Source organism: Schistocerca serialis, chromosome 1 (assembly GCF_023864345.2).
Source record: "Schistocerca serialis cubense isolate TAMUIC-IGC-003099 chromosome 1, iqSchSeri2.2, whole genome shotgun sequence".
Classification (NCBI taxonomy): Eukaryota; Metazoa; Arthropoda; class Insecta; order Orthoptera; family Acrididae; genus Schistocerca; species Schistocerca serialis.
In genome coordinates this window covers 562,923,147-562,942,661 of record NC_064638.1, presented here as the reverse complement: position 1 = coordinate 562,942,661, position 19,515 = coordinate 562,923,147, and the positions used below count along the sequence as shown (strand labels likewise).

General features: G+C 42.6%; 1 protein-coding gene across 5 annotated transcripts in view; it reads right to left on the bottom strand.

Moving 5' to 3' along the window:
• Window positions 1-19,515, bottom strand: part of LOC126475739 (phosphatidate phosphatase LPIN3) — a 302,247-nt gene that overhangs the window by 35,463 nt on the left and 247,269 nt on the right. For all 5 annotated transcript variants that reach the window (XR_007586763.1, XM_050103489.1, XM_050103491.1 and 2 more), the window contains 3 exons: window positions 1,882-2,208; window positions 1,406-1,662; window positions 296-1,096 (listed from right to left, as the gene is read on the bottom strand). Coding sequence is in view for 4 of the 5 variants with exons in the window: in XM_050103489.1 (XP_049959446.1) it covers window positions 296-1,096; window positions 1,406-1,594 (990 nt within the window). In the remaining variant the exon portion in view is untranslated. The remainder of the gene's footprint in view (window positions 1-295; window positions 1,097-1,405; window positions 1,663-1,881; window positions 2,209-19,515) is intronic.

Below are 19,515 nucleotides of genomic sequence, written 5' to 3'. Positions count from 1 at the left end.
GGATTGACGTTAAATTTCATCAGCACATAACGCTATTGTAATGCTTTGGTTAGCATTCGGAACTTCTTAAATATACTAGCAAGAGGTATCTATTTATGTATGTATGAACAACCCACGTATAATTCTAATTACTTTTGTGGTATTTTATCTTTGTCTAAATGTAAAGTCATACCAGAATATTTCTTAGGACTTCAGTGAACGAAAGTATGCAAAATATGTAAAATTACTGATTCGTATATCACCAAAGTTGGCAATTATTTTTATGAGTACCATCATCTGCAGAAAATTTACTGACCTGTTCATCGTGGCACGACTGCTCTGCGACATCGTCTTGGTCCTTCGCGTCCCGGCCCTCTGACAGTTCGGAATGATCTGTTTGACTGCTTGAGCCACCTCCTCCATTAGTCTTCTTCTGACCAGCCTTTTTCTTCAATGACTTCCTACGCTTCTTCCTCCTATTGTTTGAATTGACAGGTTTCAAACTGTCCTCGGATGGTGCGGAATTCTCTTTATGAGAATCCTTCCTTCCTGATAAGCTCTGAGAGGCAACAGCAACACTGTCATGCTGAGCGCCAGTGTCTCTACTTTCATCTAGCTCAAAATCTCCATCCACCGAAATCGGCCTAAACTCCCCTTGAACAATGCTAATTTTGCGGACCTTTTCGGCTGAATCACTACTTTCATTCAGAGTTTCTGCACAAAAAGTCTTTGGCTGAATTAGTGAAGCACTATCAGGTAACTGAGACTCAGTAACTTCTTTGCCCGTGGCACTTTCGAAAGACCTTGTGTTGTCTTTTTGATCATCATCTGGGTGACTAGATACATCATCCATTACAAACGTAGTTTCATCATGTATACTGTCACTGCTGTGATGGACGTCGGTATCGGCTTCTGCTGCTGCCTCTTCCTCGTGAAGCTCCCGACTTGCAAAATGTGGTGGGAAAAAATCTTGAGGTATCGGAGAGCAGGCTAAATGTGGTGGTATGTATTCATCCGATCCATTACCACTTGGAACTTCTTCAACAAAAAACGCCTCACCGCTCTCTCCCAATTTCATATGGATATCTTGCGGTTCTCCATTTATTTCAATGTCCACCTAAGAAAGTAGATATACTGATTAATCATCAAAAATCAGTAGCACAAGCGCGTACGTTGAAACATCTTAAGGGTTACTGATAGTCAAACATTTTTCGCTACAAACTAAATGATAATTCACACTTCAAAATACAACGAGCACACCAAATTCACAGAAAATCCATCTTGCACCAAGCGCGTCATTGTTCTGCCACAGAAAAAAAAACAGCTACAAGAACAGATGATATCTGTCATTTCAAAATGCGTAGTATTAGCGGTAAAATGTAATTACTATTGTTACGTACGAGTTATTGTGTATGACAATACGTACCACTTTTTCCCTGCTACGCAAAACCCCCAGTTTTCCGAAGCGAACATGAAATGGTGAACACGTAAAATTGCCATCGGGTTGTTCAACAACGACCACGTCAATTGCACCTGTTAGCGTTGCTGCGTTGATTTCATTGTAGAAGTCCCTGAAGTTGCTTATGAATTTTCCGATTGCATGCATGCTGTACATCACAACGTTTTCTTGTCGTCCTACTTCAGAATGCTTCTTGCAGCTTTTTATGCTCTCATTTCTAGAACCTGAAAATGTCGAAAGTAAATTTTGTAGCTTCAGTACATAATTACAGGGAGCTCCGAAATTAAGTGCTCCCGTTACGGATCTTAATATTGTCTGACATTAGAAATAAAAAAAAAACGTGTGAAAATAATTTAACTGCCATAACTCAAACTGACATTTGCATTTAACTTTCTTCCCGCATAGAGAATCAAAATACAGACAGCTTAATCAAGAACACTTACCGTTTCAGAAGACTGTCTGTTCCCCAGAAGTTATTGTTCCCGATAATAGAGCATATGCTCAGGTCTTTGTTTCACAATGGCAGTCTTTAAATTCCCGAGCGTTGTGTCAACGGGATTCTTGTATCAAAGAGGACGCAAGTATATCTTCACAATAAAGAGCTGAATCTGTCAACTCTTCTGCGAGCACCTACACCGCCACCTCTTACTCGACTCTCTGCCGCCAAACACAGCTGATCACTGAGCGACGAGCCGCGTCACTAGCTGCGGTGCTGCCGCCTAGCGGCACTTGCGACAAGCGAGTTTGCGATTACAGCGCCTTGCTGAAACCTGTAACAAAAAATAACGTCCTGCTTCTTAGAAAAAGATTAATGTGCATGTCGACGTACATGGAGAGCAACTCAAACAAATTAGAGATTGAAAAAGACCGTTTAAACGAATTACTTATCGACAATGATGCATTTTGTGTCACAGGAACTGTGTATAAAACAATAGATACACTTTACTTTCAACTGTTCTACGATGTTTACAGAAGACAATAAAACAGAGACCCGTTCAATAATAGTAGCAGCAATTTTATTTACGCCGCAATTTTCTTATGTCTGCCCTGAAATCAGTAATTTGCAGCAAGATTTTGGGCATAAAGATGGATTATTCCAGCCGCTTAGAGAACTGAAGAAATCTTTTCTATATATATCATTACCAGCGTAAAGAGTACATGTAAACTGTATAATCCGCGAACGAGTTATCTGCTAGTCCGCACAAGGCTGCATGTTGTACTGCCTGTATTATCCTGTTGATCGCTGGCAGTATGTTTCTTCCTTGAGAACATAACAGTTGGGACCGCGAATGTGAAGTACAGTCACCCTTGGTGCCGATGTTTCCCTCCACTGAGCACTGAAATGTCAATTTGTTCGACGGAAAATAAAAAAAATCAATGTGAAATATGCCCTTCACTGCATGGAATGTAGACAATGGCCAAATAGATTTTACGATGCGCTGAAATGAACTCATCTATTCGGAGAATTCGGTTTTTTTTTTTTTTTTTAAATATTCTCTATTAAGTGGGACCTGAACGCACCGCGAAACAGCCCCATGACAACACTGCACAATTACGCAGGCTCTTGTTGCCTTTATTCACATCCAAGTGGAAGACCTTCGACGAGTGCGCAGTTCTGTATTATACATAAATTTCGCAATAATAATAATAATAAAGGCGACACTCGAGGCATAACTGCATGCATGACTGTGTGATTTCCACCAGTCACTCGGAAACGGTCGCATTTGGGAACTGTATGTGGATTTGATTTCGTCGGCTTATGTAATAATGCTCTTAATAAACTTTCATTCCTTATTCCTAGACCTTATGTCCCATATTCTAACAAATGATAATATAAAACAATCACAGGTCTAACGGGCCCAGGCATGAACGACCGATCGCAGCGATCCGTCGCTAGCAATAGCACTCGCCTCGAAACCGCCATACAGGAGCGATTTGCCAAGCAATTTTAACGAATATTACGGGCAAAGACACAAAAGAATTAAAGACTTTAGCTGCCAGTGAGTATTAATTTAAATCACTGGAGAAAGTTGGAAATTTATACCGGGTGGGATTCGAACTCCCGCTTACTAGACAGATGCGTTGACGACTACGCATTTTTTTTATTTTTTATTTCAGTCTGTTCGTTGCGGACGTCCCATGACACCTTTCCTAGATCGACGTTGAGCCAGTCACTCAGTCTTTTCTATTATTATTACTACAGAGGGCAGTTTACCCTCTGACCGAACACGCTGAGCTACCTACCGCTCCGGCGGCCATTCGATCACAGTGGTCATCGCAATTGCACAAACTACCTTAGTCGATTTCCTCTCGGACCCAGTTCTCAATTTATCCACACACTACTGATGTAGTGCCGCTTGCCCATTATCCTCATTACTCGTGGCTTTTCGCAGATTCTCAGAAGAGTTCGAGCTTGGTGAGCATCTGCACTTACGGGATCATAGGCCGTCCTCGCCTTATGTGGTGTTCGACACCATATGCATAGTATTATGAACGCCACTGTGTACAGAAGTTCTGCTATGGGAAACGAACTGCTAAGTTTAGCAGCAGCGACGGTTGATCTCCGTATCCCCAAGAATTCTCACAAAAATAAATTTGTAAAAACGGCAATTGTAATTTATTAAATTTGTTCTGAAAAGGTTTGCTTGGGAACTGCAGGATACTTTACCGACTGTATTAAATTCTTCACTGACGCCAAGGGGATTGTGTACGTCTTCTCAGTGGGTTAATACAAATCATTTTTCTTTTTTGAATAAAATAAAATTGGATGTTTGACCACACCATTTTAAAACACTACAGCATCTAAATTACCGACGTTTCGACTGACTTGCTACTGTCGTCTTCAGGGCGGTTACCACTTTAGTACTTGCGGGAAGTTAGTGTTTTAAAATGACGCGGCCTAACAGCAAAATTATTTTAGTCAAAATGACGCTGACCTTGGAAGCTTACGAATTTATTAGTCGTTAATAACTTTTTCGGTCATTAGTTTCATAATTTAACTGCAAGTATTTGCACAATTTGTTCTGCAAACTCGATGTGTCTTGTAGATATGGGGCAACAACAGAACTACTGACTGCCAGAACTTGGGTTATGAACTGTATGAGGGAGAGTCAGGTTATATGAAATAATGAGGGACTTTAATATAGCTGTATAACAGAATTGTCTTGAAGATTTAAATTTGTATGCCCACTTAATACTGCTGCATGTCATTCTGTTTAGAAATTAAATGTTCAAATGTGTGTGAATTCCTAAGGGACCAAAATGCTGAGGTCATCGGTCCCTAGACTTACACACTACTTAAACTAACTTATGCTAAGAACAACACACACACCCATGCCCGAGGGAGGACTCGAGCCTCCGGCTGGAGGGGCCGCGCACTCCGTGACATGGCGCCTCAAACCGCACGGCCACTACGCGCGGCTTGGAAATTAAAATCCACAATTATGTGTGTAATGGTAGTTGTTTCACAAAGAAATCGAAATCTTCAGATGGATCCAAGTGTATCGTGACAATTACCACAAACTTCCCATCAATTCAACTGCTACAGCACAAGCTTCAAAACGCCAATTACTTCAGAATCGGAGGGTGTAGTTTGTATTACTTCCTAATACAATGGCAATTCCAACCTCAGCTTCACTTCTCAGAGTGGTTCGTGGTTGCTGAATAACTATAAATTCTAAAGTAACAGTCTTACTCAACGTGGTCAAAGTGAAACTAAACAAAACTACACAACCACGCCTAATAACTAGACAAACGAATCTCAACCGAGCCGCCACATTGCCTCACATCTCGTACAATTCATCAGATTGCCTGGAATTTCCATGCGATCAGAGAGCGATCGCTGCAATTTTACGCGCGAACCACTGAGCGATCACGTCGCCATGCGACGGTTTCGCTGTGTGTTGTGTTCTTAATACAATCACGTTTTCACTTAAAAGATATTCCGTAATGGACAGTACACTGCCATGATTATAATGTGGTCCGAGGACGGTCTGCTTCTTTTTTTTCTTACACCCACGCTCATTTACTCCATATTTCGACTTGCCACGAAACGTGAGATCTCTGCGAACAAAACAAAATACGCGGATAAAGACAGGAAGAAGAAACAAAACTGTTAAATCGAGAGCACTACAAGAATGTCTGTCCAGAAAACTTAGTCGATCATTATCCTGAATAACTGGTGCACAGTTTTTAACAGAATATCACTAACAAAGGATAGGCAGTTGAATGTAATATTCTGGGCGAAGCTAAAGCTTTATTGCAGCAAACCATGTAGCAACAAACCGGAAATGCCTTGTGTGTGATGGAACAATTTTCATGCTGGAGACTTACCGCTGGTTCTACCAGAGGAAATGTATTGGAGAACGTTTCAACATCGGCCTTCCAGTCCACATTTCTTACAGTAGCCATTCATACTTTAAAAATGGAAGGAGAAGACCAGCATTCAGCAATCACGTATTTTTGCGAGACTTCGTGTAGGCCTATATTAGTCTAAGAAAACTGTTACTTCGAACACGAACTGAAATTGTTAGGGTTCTGTGTAAAGGGAGATTGGCTAGAATATTATACGGAAGTTTTGTCAATTTTGTTAACTTTAATATCACTCCGTAGTATTAGGTTGGTGTGTAACTTCGTAGCGTTTTAGTTTCGCAAGTTGGTATTCCGATTGCCATGGGTTTATTCGGCGCTGGAAAAAGGAATGCCAGATGGAGAAACCGGAACATATCCAACATATTCTTCTGTTTGAGTTCAATAGAGGGCTGACAGCAGCGGAGGCAGCCAGAAACATTTGCGCCTCGTAGGAGGCTACTGCCATTGGACAGAGCACGGCAAGAAAATAGTTTTCTAGTTCTAATGAGTATCATTAAGACATCAATGACTCTCCACAAACAGGAAGACGTTCGGGGTTTGATGAAGATCGTTTAAACGCACGAATTCACAATGATCCACGTCATTGTATTCTAGAACAGGCAAATGTGATGAACTGTGATCGTTCCAATATCGTGCAGTATTTCCACACAATATGGAAGGTTAAAAAATCGGATGTATGGGTACCGCATGCTCTAAGCCAAAATCACGAAAATCACAGCGGATGATCATATGAGCATCTCTGCTTGCTTGTCATCGATTGGCTCGTAAACAACACCGATCATTACTATCCTGTTTCTTTACTGGTGACGATAAATGATGTGTTTATGCTAACACAAGGAAAAGAAAGGAATGGTTAAGCCCAAACAAAGTAGCAACTCTCCGTACAAAGACCTCCGCGCATACATAAAAGATAATGTTAAGCACCTGGTGGAACAGCAACGGAGTGGCGTGCTACGAATTGCTCCCCGAGGAATGACCACCACTGCTGACATATTGTCAACAACTGAGATTTCTTGCAGACGCCATCCAAGGGGAGACCATATTCCATGGCCTGCGAGGTCACCTGACCTGAATCCCCTTGATTATTTCATATGGGAATATCTCAAGTCATTTGTGTATGAGACCCTAGTGCTTACGTATATGGAATTAGTTGCCAGAATTGTAGCTGCCTGTGATGTGATTCGAAACACTCCGTGTATATTTGTCAGGGTGCATCAGAATCTTGCCGGCCGGAGTGGCCGTGCGGTTCTGGGCGCTACAGTCTGGAGCCGAGCGACCGCTACGTCGCAGGTTCGAATCCTGCCTCGGGCATGGATGTGTGTGATGTCCTTAGGTTAGTTAGGTTTAATTAGTTCTAGGTTCTAGGCGACTGATGACCTCAGAAGTTAAGTCGCATAGTGCTCAGAGCCATTTGAACCATCAGAATCTTGTTCGCCGATATCATGCTTTCATTGCGGTTGATGGCCGTTAGTTTCAGCACATTTTGTAAGATGCAGTACAAATAGTACATTCATTACGCCAATGAAGGTATCTGCAGTTAACTGCAACGAATGTAAATGAAGTACACAGTACTGTGATTTTACTCCTATTACCTCCTTAAGCTGGCTTCTTCAACCCCAGGTTCCCCACCTCAAATTGTTCAGTGGAGCATCCTCTACGTCCTGTTAAATTTTTGTACGCACTTGCGGAAACACCCTGCGTACAGGAGGAGGACTGGGAAGTCATTCAGCACCCACCTTATTTACCCTATCTTGCGTCCTCAGATTTTTATCTTTTCCGCTCTCTATTGAACAACCATCAAGGAACTTCCTTTCCGGATGACAATGCGTTCCGAATATGGTTCGACGAATTCTTCGCCTCAAGACCACGTGATTTCTACAGTCGTGGAATAGAAAAGTTCTCCCAGCGTTGATGGACTGTTGTAAATAGTGAAGAAGAATATATGAGTATTATTGAGGCTAAAGTCTTCGTTATGTGTATCTGTTGGGCTAAAGTCTCCGTTATGTGTATCTGTTGTGTTTCTTAAATTTATGGAAAAACGCTGCGAACCTATGCACCAACCAAATGGGATGGATGAACATGGTTCGATGGTTGCTCGGATGAGTGGTAAGGACCTGTGTTCTAACGTAGATTCGTTACAAAAAATTTTCATACGTTTCATCCGTGGTAAATCTAACGATATTTTGCTGAAAAGGCCATTCGCTCGCCATAAACTACCGAGTCCACCAAGAACTGGATATATGAGTCAATTCACAGAGTTCGTAGTTTGGATGGAGATAGGGGAATACCTGTTCCAAATTGTAGTAAACCACTGCACTGTTCATCTCAGTCTTCAAAGTGACAACTTTGCGAGGGAGGAAGCAATTTTCAGTCATAATTTTTATTGCATTTCATTTTAATTACAAATCAATTCATACTACCATAAACCCCATACGAACAGTCCTCGGAAGGTCCAACGCTACCGACCGACCGCCTTGTCATCCTCAGTAATAGGCATCACTGGATGCCGAAGTGGAGGGGCATAACAGGCATCACTGGATGCCGAAGTGGAGGGGCATGTGCTCATCACACCGCTCTCCCGGCCGTTTTCATCTTTCGTGACCGGAACCGCTACTTCTCCATCAAGTAGCTCCCAATCGGCCTCACAAGGGCTGAGTGCACCCCGCTTGCCACAGCGTTCGGTACACCCGGATGGTGACCTATTGAGGTGCTAGCTAAGCCCGACAGCGTGTAACTTCCGTGATCAGGTGGGAACCGGTGTTATTACCGCGGCAAGGCCGTTGGCAATGAATACTACACAGCAAGAATTAAATCAGAACTTCTTGTTCTGCAGATGGTGTCTCCGTGGTATCAGATAACCAAGACAATCTATCAGAAAGCCGTCGCCAGAGAATGATGTAAGTCCAACTTGATAAATTATTTGAGAACCAAGATACAATCATACTGTAATCCGAATAGTTTTTGGACCAATAATTAACTTCTGAAATATTGATAAATTTCTTGTATAAATATTAGCAGTAATATAACTAGATTTCTGATTAATGTCGAAGACTGCATTGTCGAAAAGAGTTGTGATTTCCTATAACATCATAAATACTCTTCAGGATGTATCACAAATAACGTGTAAAGTAAAAAAAGTAGAAATAAATGCTGTGTAGCTTTGTTGGAGGCATCAGCGCATCATCAATATTAAGAATTTGTTTAGGAAAACAACGGAAATGGAAGAGCGGGGATTTGAACGCCGATCTTCTCGAAAGTGAGACACTTATCTTAACCATTGTGTCACCTCACTTTCTAAAATATCGCCACTCACCTAAGGACTTCACAGTCCTTAAACTGTATCAGGAAACCGAGCGGTCTACGTCGCTGCAGTCATGGACTGTGCGGCTGATCCCGGCGGAGGTTCGAGTTCTCCCTCGGGCATGGGTGTGTGTGTTTGTCCTTAGGATAATTTAGGTTAAGTAGTGTGTAAGCTTAGGGACTGATGACCTTAGCAGTTAAGTCCCATAAGATTTCACACACTTTTTTTTTTTGTTGTATCAGGAATTCTTAAATCATCGATAATGTCAAAGACACTGCAGGACGAGAATCAAAAGGAAAATTTGAGGATGAAATCTTTAAGACTAACTTGGTGCCGGTACAACGTCACATCCCAAGGACATTTTCTACACCGGTAGAAATTAGTAATGTTGTAGACAGGGAACTGGTAAACTAGGGAGAGTAGATTTTCAAGTGCTGTGGCTTAACGTCAACTGCACCGTGAGAAACGTGGGGATCGGAAGTACTTACTCTAGTACTGGAGTGGAATTCTATAGACTTGTGTTTCGAAGACGTGTTGGTGGTTGTTGGCTTCGTTATAATCGACAGAGTCTAAGTGAAGTTGAAGTTTCAAGGTGTCAATCTTAGCAATTGCATTTGCCAATGTTGACATAAATAACATTAGTTTATTCGTGTAGCGAATTTAAAGACGCAGACCGCAGCAATGCAAGCCAACGCGCAATACATTGTCCATACATGGATTATCTACATAGAGTCCAGAAAAAAAGCAACCTAACAGTGTTCGCGGAGCCACAGATGCGCCTAACCACGTTCTCCGCTGGAGTGTCCAGGTAACATGCTTTTGGTGACCAAAGGGAGACCGTAGCTTGAGGACAATCCTGTCATATGAATACACACCTAATATAGTAACCGGCCACCACCAGAGCGTTAAGCGGAAGCGGTTGATTAACGAGTATATCTGAGCCCCATCTAGTCTGGCTGTGTAGGAGGCGCCGAGAGAGTCTGAGGTCGGTCGAGGGATGTGTTCATTTGGCTGATGCAGCGGATGCACAGTGCTGGACTGCAGTGCGCTACGAACGTACTGTTCCGCAGGAGATGAAAAAGCGGAGGAGACGAGCATTTGACGAAAGTCAGCAAACGAACTTGCTCACTATATTTCAATATTGTCTACATGTAAGAGGAGGATCAAGAACTTTTATCCCTGTATGTAAACGTGTATTATTTTGACAATGGCGTAATGCCGCAACGCATAAGGAAGAAATAAAATAAATATTGTATGTTCAAGAAGAAAGTTTCATTACAAGGTTATTTATAAGTCACTACTATTTTAATTGTGCTAATGTTGTTCTTAATGTAATTCTTGAGAGCCATATTTTTCTTGTTGTGGACGAAAACACGTATTTCCCAGTTCTTGCTGTCTTCCGCTCACAGGCATCCGCAAGAGGGAGAAAGGGGGGTGGGGGGGGGGGGGGCAAATGGGGGCTAGGATATTAGAATACAATAAGTTTTTGGTGTCAACAATAATATTTAGTTATTGTGGCATATGTCTCGAAACTAACCAACCCATTTATACCGAAAATGGCAATTTCAGAGTCTGTCTCCCTTCCCTAACGGATAAATTTCTTCTACGCCTGTTCAGTGGTTCCCAGTGCTCAGCACATCATTCTATCTCACGTAAGAAGACAGGAAGCTAACACTTAGTTATGGGCAATAATACAGACGAATCACTATCGTCCCGTATTCGATATCATTCAGCATGGTTCTAGAATGCGATTGAAATCTCGTCAACTAGTCTGGATAACCGTCACGAGCCTGTTAACACGTTCATTCCTATGGTTGGCTAGATCTCAGAGTGGCCATATTCATAAAAGCAAGGTTTCTTGTGAGTCTAAAACCCAACTATCAAATACCCGGCCTTCAATCTTCTTCTAGTCACTCGTCGAATCGAATAAAATGTGGGACAGGGATGACAACTGTTACTCTCTATAAATGGGGATGTCGAGACCGTCCAAGACGTGACTGCAACGAGGTGGTGCCGACGGCGTCACATAGCGGTAACGTTCAGGATTGCCCGTTCCACGCTTTCGCAGGTCCCAAATTTCAAGGACAGACTGCAAAAGGGTAACTTTCAGCCAACCACTGGTACTGTACATGGTCCATACATGGGTTATCTACATAGAATCCAGAAAAATGAGCAACCTAGCAGTGCTTGTGGAGCCACAGGTGCGCCTAACCACGTCCTACTGGGGCGTTCAGGTAATGTGGCTTTGGTGACAAAAGGGAGACAGTAGCTTGAGGACAATCCTGTCTACGACGCACTGTTTCTTGAATGATATGGCTCCAGTCTTCTCACAGACATGAACTACTGCATGCGCAGGGCAAAAATGTGTGGCGTGTTGTGGAGGAGGAGAATGGCTCGATACCATGATAGGAATGGAGGGAAAAAATTTTTGTAGACTATCACTTGACTTCTTTTCTGAAACCGGGTTGTCTACAGATAGAAAGCCAGGTCTGAAAGGGAGATTGGTTCTTCAGTAGCTCGCCTATCATACAGCTCTTGAAACGGAAAATACCCCAGAAAAACCATCAGATTCTCGACCCTCCTGAAACTTGCACATACAATACTATAGCCACTGAAATTACTTATAATTACTCAGAAAACTGTCACTGTACTTGTCGCCTCCTCCATAAATTTTTGAATGAGAAACGTATTACTGTCACAATTTTTTCTATAATTTTATGTAGAGGGTAGTTTCAAAGGGTAGTTCTGATGGATAAATTGGCATTAGTTAACTAATAGCTAGTTGCCACAAGAAACAAGTGTAGAGGAATGCACACATCCGACAGTGTCGTCCGCCAGCAGGTAACTAACTATGTAAGTCATTAGGATATGCAGGGCTACACTTACAATGTAACGACCATTAGGCTGAATCTGTTGTGCCATCCTTACCTGGGGAAATTGTGATGACTAAACTATAGAAATAACATTTTAGAGCAGTTTTCGAATTAAAAGCAAAGTAATGCAGCATTTCAGGTTTATAATTTAACCGTATAAATTTTACTACATAATTTATACTTAAATGAACTGACGAGATTAACAAACAAAAAAATTAAAATCATTATGGTATTCAAATCATTATGAGCAACTGTGCTTAAAAAATCAGTATGTCAATTTAATAAATTACATCATATTGTAACTACAGGCAGTCTTGTTTTTTTTTTTTTTTTTTTTTTTTTTTTTTAGGAAAACGCAATCTAGCAGGAGGAATGTGTCAGCTAAGCAAACTTTATCTATATTTAATACATTACAATGATTGCCGAAAAATGAGCCTTAAAATGGACAACTGGTTTGTACTTAACTCCATACCAAATAAGTTTAGAACAAAGTTGTCTTAAAATAGCAGTTTCAGTACTGGGCGGGCCGGCCAGAGTGGCCGAGCGGTTCTAGGCGCTTCAGTCTGGAACCGCGCGACCGCTACAGTCGCAGGTTCGAATCCTGCCTCGGGCATGGATGTGTGTGATGTCCTTAGGTTAGTTAGGTTTAAGTAGTTCTAAGTTCTAGGGGACTGATGATCTCCGATGTTAAGTCCCATAGTGCTCAGAGCCATTTGAACCATTTGAACCAATACTGGGCGAAGCCAAAATGTGAAGCCCACCTTCTAACAATTTTTCGAAGCCTGTTCTTGATCAACTTCAGTTTCGATAGTGAAATTTGTCCACAAATTTTTGCGATAAGTGGCAGGGACGTTCTCAGAGCGACTTCGTATTAGAAAAATACCTTTGACGTTTCATGCGTCGTGCCTTCTATACAATGAGGTATGAAAGGAATCGTTTCTGCGAAATCTATCTCATTTAAAACTTCCGAAATTTCGTAACCCATCCTTTTCGACTAACTGTTATATGACGACAGTGCGCAACGCGTCGTTTGTTGTCGACAGGTGGCACAGACGATTTACCAAGTGAGACATGCCACAGCGCCATGTTGTTTTGGGCGCCCTTTTAGAACTGGTTCCTGTAGAATGCAGCAGCATTCCCACATATCACACGTTGTTCGCTATTGCCTCGGAGGAATTTCATTGGGACTGAAAGGTTCATAATATCTTCTCCCAGATGGAGCTCTAATGTAAAGCTGACACTGGTGACCTCTATTAATGTTTAGTCGTTACAATATCACACTAGTTTGTTAATATTTTCGTATGTTTGTTTTATGACCTTCATTGCCAGAGACAGCAGTCACGTGTGTGAGAGTGGCGTTTGCGTGAGAGTGCGCGCGCGCTTGGGTGTCATCTATTTTTGACGAAGGCCTTACTGGCCGAAAGCTCATTTGTGACAGCCTTTTTGTTGTCACTATCTGCAACTCAGCATCTGCGCTATATAGTGAGTGGCAACTTCACTTTTCATAATATTGTCTTATGACCTATTTTGCCTTATTTTTGCCACGTGCCAAATAAAATCTGTTGACAAAATATCACCTTTTATAAAGGGAAAGGAGACCCCAAGGACCCTATCAAATACAGAGGCATAGCCCTAGAAAACTTACGTTTCAAAGTGTTCACAAAAATAATAACAGGAAGAATAAAGCAAATAATCGATGAACACCTCCCCGAAAGCCAAATGGGATTCAGTAAGGGAAGATCAACTCTGACAGCAATAAAATTCCTGCTAAAGAGCGTATGGAAAGCCCTTGAAGACAGAGAAAAGTTCTATGTAGTATTCGTAGATTTTACAAAAGCCTTTGACTTTATAAACAGAAAATTAATGACCAAAAAACTAGAGGAAACCCTGGGAAAAAACAACATCTGGACACGAATTATAAGCGTAATACTGCAATGGAACGAAGTAAGAATATCAGACAATCTCTCCCTATCGGAGCCGATACTCCAATCAAACGGAGTACTACAGAGAGGCCCACTGAGTACTCTGTTATTTATCCTTGCAGCGGAAGAAATTGTAAGAATACCCCAAAGGGAGGGTGTAGTCTCATATGCATATGCAGACGATATTGTAATAGGTGCAAAGAATATTGCAAAGTTACAAGAAGCGATAAACGATATAGAAGATTGGTGTGTCGAACACGGCTTCGAAATAAATGTGGCGAAAACAGAAATGATGCTACTCAGAAATGGAGGAAGAACACCTGCATCACCTGAGATCTTCATACGAGAGAGAAAACTGAAGATTGTACCGGACTACAAGTACCTAGCGGTCACAATACAAACAACTGCAAAATGTTTCACAAAACATGTAACAGAGAAAGCAATGCAAGCAATAATGGCAATACATGAAATACAATACATCAGATCCTTTAGCCTAGAAACAGCAATGGCACTATTCAGAGCCAAAATCTTCCCAATACTGACGTACGGCATAGAAATTGTTGGACCACATCTTACAGTGAACAACCTAACAACACTAGTAAGAGTGAAGGCGACCTATATAAAGAAAGCAATGGGAGTGTCCAAAACGACACCATCGAGACTTGTATACCTGCTGGCGAGGGAACCCTTCCTTATTGAAGACCTTCGGACAATGCTGATGCCAACTAATAGCAGCGCCTTGGAAAGCCTACTTAAAACATTGAAGAAAAAAAGGGAAGACATACCTCCAGAATTTTACAGCACAGGTGTCATGATTGACCGAACATGGACAAAGGAAAACTTCGAAATGAGACACGTGATCACCAGATTGGCAGTCCATGGTTTCCACCACGTTATTTGCAACAACACGTCATATCATGAACCAAACGAAATGTGAGTGTAAACTGTGTCACCAAATTATCAAACGTTACCATATAGAGCTCTGTACCAAAAGGACACGAACAATAAGTGACTGTGCAAATCACAATATGTGAAATTTCTAATTTATCTTATTATTATCACTGTAGATTGAATTTGTATCGCTATTTGGCTGCAATAAACTTATTGTTATTAAAATAGCACCATCGTCAGCGTGTTACAGCCAAGCCGGAAAACAAAATGCTTAAGTGAGGTTCCTTTAGCTGGGCGTCGATACTATCTGGTGTGACGCCCATACTACGTGATTGCGCGACGCGCACGCAGGTTGCGTCGGCCGGACCTGTGGGAAGCGCCCTACCTGAGGGCGCCGGCGCAGCGCGGCAGAGAGAGCGAGCGAGGGAGCGAGCCGTGCTCGCGCCTGGTTGGTGGGCGGCGTCGCCTGACATCGCGCCACAGGCTGGCCTGATCTGGCGCCACACGCCTTACGCATACGTCACCGTCACCCCACACCTGGCCCTCCCTCTCCCGCAAACAGGTCCTCCTTTCCGGCCCATCGTCCCAAGGCCCGCAGTCTGCTGGTCAGTCATTCCTGCTGTTTTGTGTTTAGCAATGCTGTGTGTAGTGCCGAGCTGGGCGCTGCCTGAGGTACAGAAGCTACCCTGCACGTGCAGTGTTCGCTAGGTACGCACCGTATCTATCGCGTCGGAGACAGCGCGCTATGTATTTGCGAATACTACCTCCGCGAACACTGCAAAAATGAGACGTTTCAGCGCTGATCCGTATCGACCAGCGGTCATCCGCAGAGACATTGTCCAAGGTAGACACTAGGAAAGTAATGGGAAAATATAGAAAATGGTGGACATAGACTGAGGAGACAAAGTCACTGGATAGCGATATGCATATACATATACATAGATGGCGGTAGTAAAGCGTAGACAAGGTATAAAAGGGAATGCATTGGCGGTGATTCACGTGAAAAGGCTTCCGACGTGATTATGACCGCACGTTTGGAATTAACTGACTTTGAACGCACAATGGTAGTTGGAGCTAGATGCATGGGACATTCTATTTCGGAAATCGTTAGGGATTTCAATATTCCGAGATCCACAGAGTCAAGGGTGTGCCGTTACCTCTCACCACGTGCGTCGCAGTAGCCAACGGCAATTTGCGTAGAATTGCCAGAGCTACAGACAAGCAAGACTGTGTGAAATAACCGCAGAAACCAGCATATCCGTTAGGACCACAGTGTGGCGAAATTTGGCGTTAATGGGCTGTGGCAGTAGACGACCGATGCGACTGCCTTTGCTCACAGCACATCATCTGCAACGTCTGTCCTGGGCTCGAGACTATATCGGTTGTACCCTATATAATTGGAAAACCGTTGGCAGGTCAGATAAGTCCCAATTTCATTTGGTAAGAGATGATGGTAGGGTTCGAGTGTGGCGTAGACCCCACGAAATCATGGACCCAGGCTGCCAACAAGGCACTGTGCAAGCTGGTGGTGGTCCCATAGCGAAGTGCACTGTGTTTACATGGAATGGACTGGGTCCTCTCAACCAGCGGAACCGATCATTAAGTGGAAATGGTTATGTTCGAATACTTCGAGACCATTTCCAGCCATTCATGGATTTTATGTTCCCAAACAACGTTGGAATTTTTATGGATGACAGTGGACTATGTCACAGGGCCACAGTTGTTTGCGATTGGTTTGAAGAACATTCTGAACCGTTCGAGCAGATGATCTGGCTACGCAGATCGTCTGACACGAATCCTTTCGAACATTTATGGGACATAATCGAGCACGGGGTTCCGGATTCGATTCCCGGCTGAGTTGGGGATTTTCTCTGTCCGCTGACTGGGTGTTTGTGTTGTCCCCATCGTTTCATCATCATTCGCGAAAGTGGTTAAAATTGGGCTGTGTAAGGATTGGGACACTGTACGTGCGCTGATGACCGAGCAGTTGAGCGCCCCACAAACCAAACATCATCTTCACATAATCGAGATGTCAGTTCATGCACAAAATCCTGCACCGGCAAGACTTTTCCAGTTATGGGCAGCTATAAAGGCAGCATGGCTCAGTATTTCTGCAGGCGATTTCCGATGACTTGTTCAGTCCACGCCACGTTGAGTTGCTGCACTACGCCAGGCAAAAGAAGGTCCGACACGATATTAGGAGGTATCTCATGACTTTTGTCACCTCAGTGTAAGAAAATTAATGGGCTTCACTTTTTATTGGTTCAAATGGCTCTGAGCACTATGGGACTCAACTGCTGAGGTCATTAGTCCCCTAGAACTTATAATTAGTTAAACCTAACTAGCTTAAGGACATCACACACATCAGTGCCCGAGGCAGGATTCGAACCTGCGACCGTAGCGGTCTCGCGGTTCCAGACTGCAGCGCCAGAACCGCGCGTCACTTTTTATTGTTCAGATATTATCGCAGCACCAGAAGGCACAATCCTACAGCTCCTAAATTCTTAACTTGAAATATGTTAGCACAAATGATATTTTCTTTGATCTTATAATTACTTTCTTTAGAAATTTTCTACGTACATTTAATTGCTGATAGATTCAGTTAAACTGCAAATATCCATTCAGTTTCTCATTTCATTTTTCTACAATAAATCGTCTAATGTGCAGTTCGAAGTGACTTTTTGCTTTGGGGAAACCAAGCTATTTCTGAAACTTATTAGTGCTGTAACTCATGCGGGTGTCGCCAGATTTTCATGAAATGGAACCATTCGTCCCACACTCACTTTCAAGAGATGGCAGCCGCTTGTCTAACATGTGGCTGCAAGTGCGCTTATCTACCAAACCCTTCCGGCAGGCAGTGTTCAGCCGTGCGCTAATGTCCTCCTTTTCCTTTCTTTGACTATGCCTTGATAGTATACGGGACTCCAACTCTATCGCAGATGTGCAGTGCCTGAGCGCAAAGTGTAAACATTGCACAAGGCGCGAGCACTGCATACCCCTACACCACTGACGCTCCAAGAAGTCATTAGAGACGAACCGTTAGGTCATTCGAACAGGGAAGATTGTGCCTAACTAAAAGAAGAAAAGGTACCCGCTTTGAAGAGTGATAGTGTTAGTGATTCTGAACAAAAAACGTTATGTCCTATTCCTAACAGTTTCCGTGGAAACTAATGAAAACAATGGGGAACACGAAATATGAAGGCGATGGTAATGAAATATTGTGATCTAATGTTTTGTTTAATTGTGTACATTTCCTCACAAAAGATGTTCAAAATGTCCACCGTCAACTGCAATGGATTTTGCAGCTATTGTAGAGAATTGGTGTGTTGCTTGTCTGAACTCATTCGCGCGGAACACTGATATCCACATTTTCTGTTCACTGATGAGTCAACAGGTATCAATAACACGCGCAACTCTCACCTGTGGGCAGATGAAAATTTGCATGCTACAGTGGAAACAAATTTTCAACGACGTTTTTCAGTGGACGTGTGATGCGGTATTATTGATGACTGACTTATTGGTCCAGTTTTTTTAGATAACCGTCTCAAAGGAATACAGTATCTTGATTTGCTTCAGAATGTGTTACCGGAATACTTTGAGACTATCCCTTTGGTAACACGACGTCTTATGTACTTTCAGTAGGGCTGAAGCCCGTGTTTTTCAAACAGCTGTATGTCGGATTCGGTTGCGAAAAGGTCACATTTTCATTTGTTGTTTCTTTTGTTCGGAATCACCAATACTATCATCCCTCAAAGCCTATACCTTTCCTCCTGATTCGGCCTACATATAAAGATTCCCAGCATTCGCTGAGGCGATTTAGTGAAGCACAAATATCATTAATCTAGATGGTTAAATGAGAGGCTGAACTTCGCCGCTCCAGATTGTGAATCCCGTTATAACATATTATTACCAAACCTCTAGAGACAGGCTTTCGTAGTATTAATTACTTACACAAAGAGTATTTTAAATGCAACATTTATTTAGCGCGAGCGTGTGTAATGTTCCTAGATGTTTACGAGACAAGAGACGGTGAAATGCACCACAGTTTTTTGTTTGCTATTAATATGATGTAGCGACTTTCTTCGCTTCCTCAAAGGGAGCGCAAACAAAAGCAATAGTTGGCAGTCATCGGATCTACTACACACGTATAGCTGACTGATTCTCAACGGGTGCCATCCGACAACTGGAACGCTGAGCCCTGCCCGCACTTTGACTCCAGCGGGCAACAGTGCGTTCTGTTTGGTTCTGCTTGCCGGGCATGCGCCTTTTACCGCGCAGTATTCTCAGATGAAATGGTGTCTCAGCGGTTAGCGTCACGGCATCTTAACTTAGCGTCGCATTCGAAACCCGATTATTGTTTTTATTTATTTTATTTTTATTGTTTTCATTTGTCCACCCATGTCCGTAGAAGGTTACTACACGAATTTTCTTATCAAATTAAGGGATACAAGGGCGTTGTATTAATTGTAAAATTACAACTGGATTTCACAATAAGTGTCTCACACTTACTATAAATGTGTGTACGGTATGTTGAGGGGTTACAGTCTCTTTAAATTCTCATCGCCTAATATTACGTTCACATATCAATTCTTATATTTTATTCATATGTTTATTCTTCAGCGAGATTTAATGCGCTCAGCTGCATGATACCGATCATAGAAACAATAGAAACACAGATGTTCCAACACTACAAGCATCGCGGGAAGGCACTTTGCCACA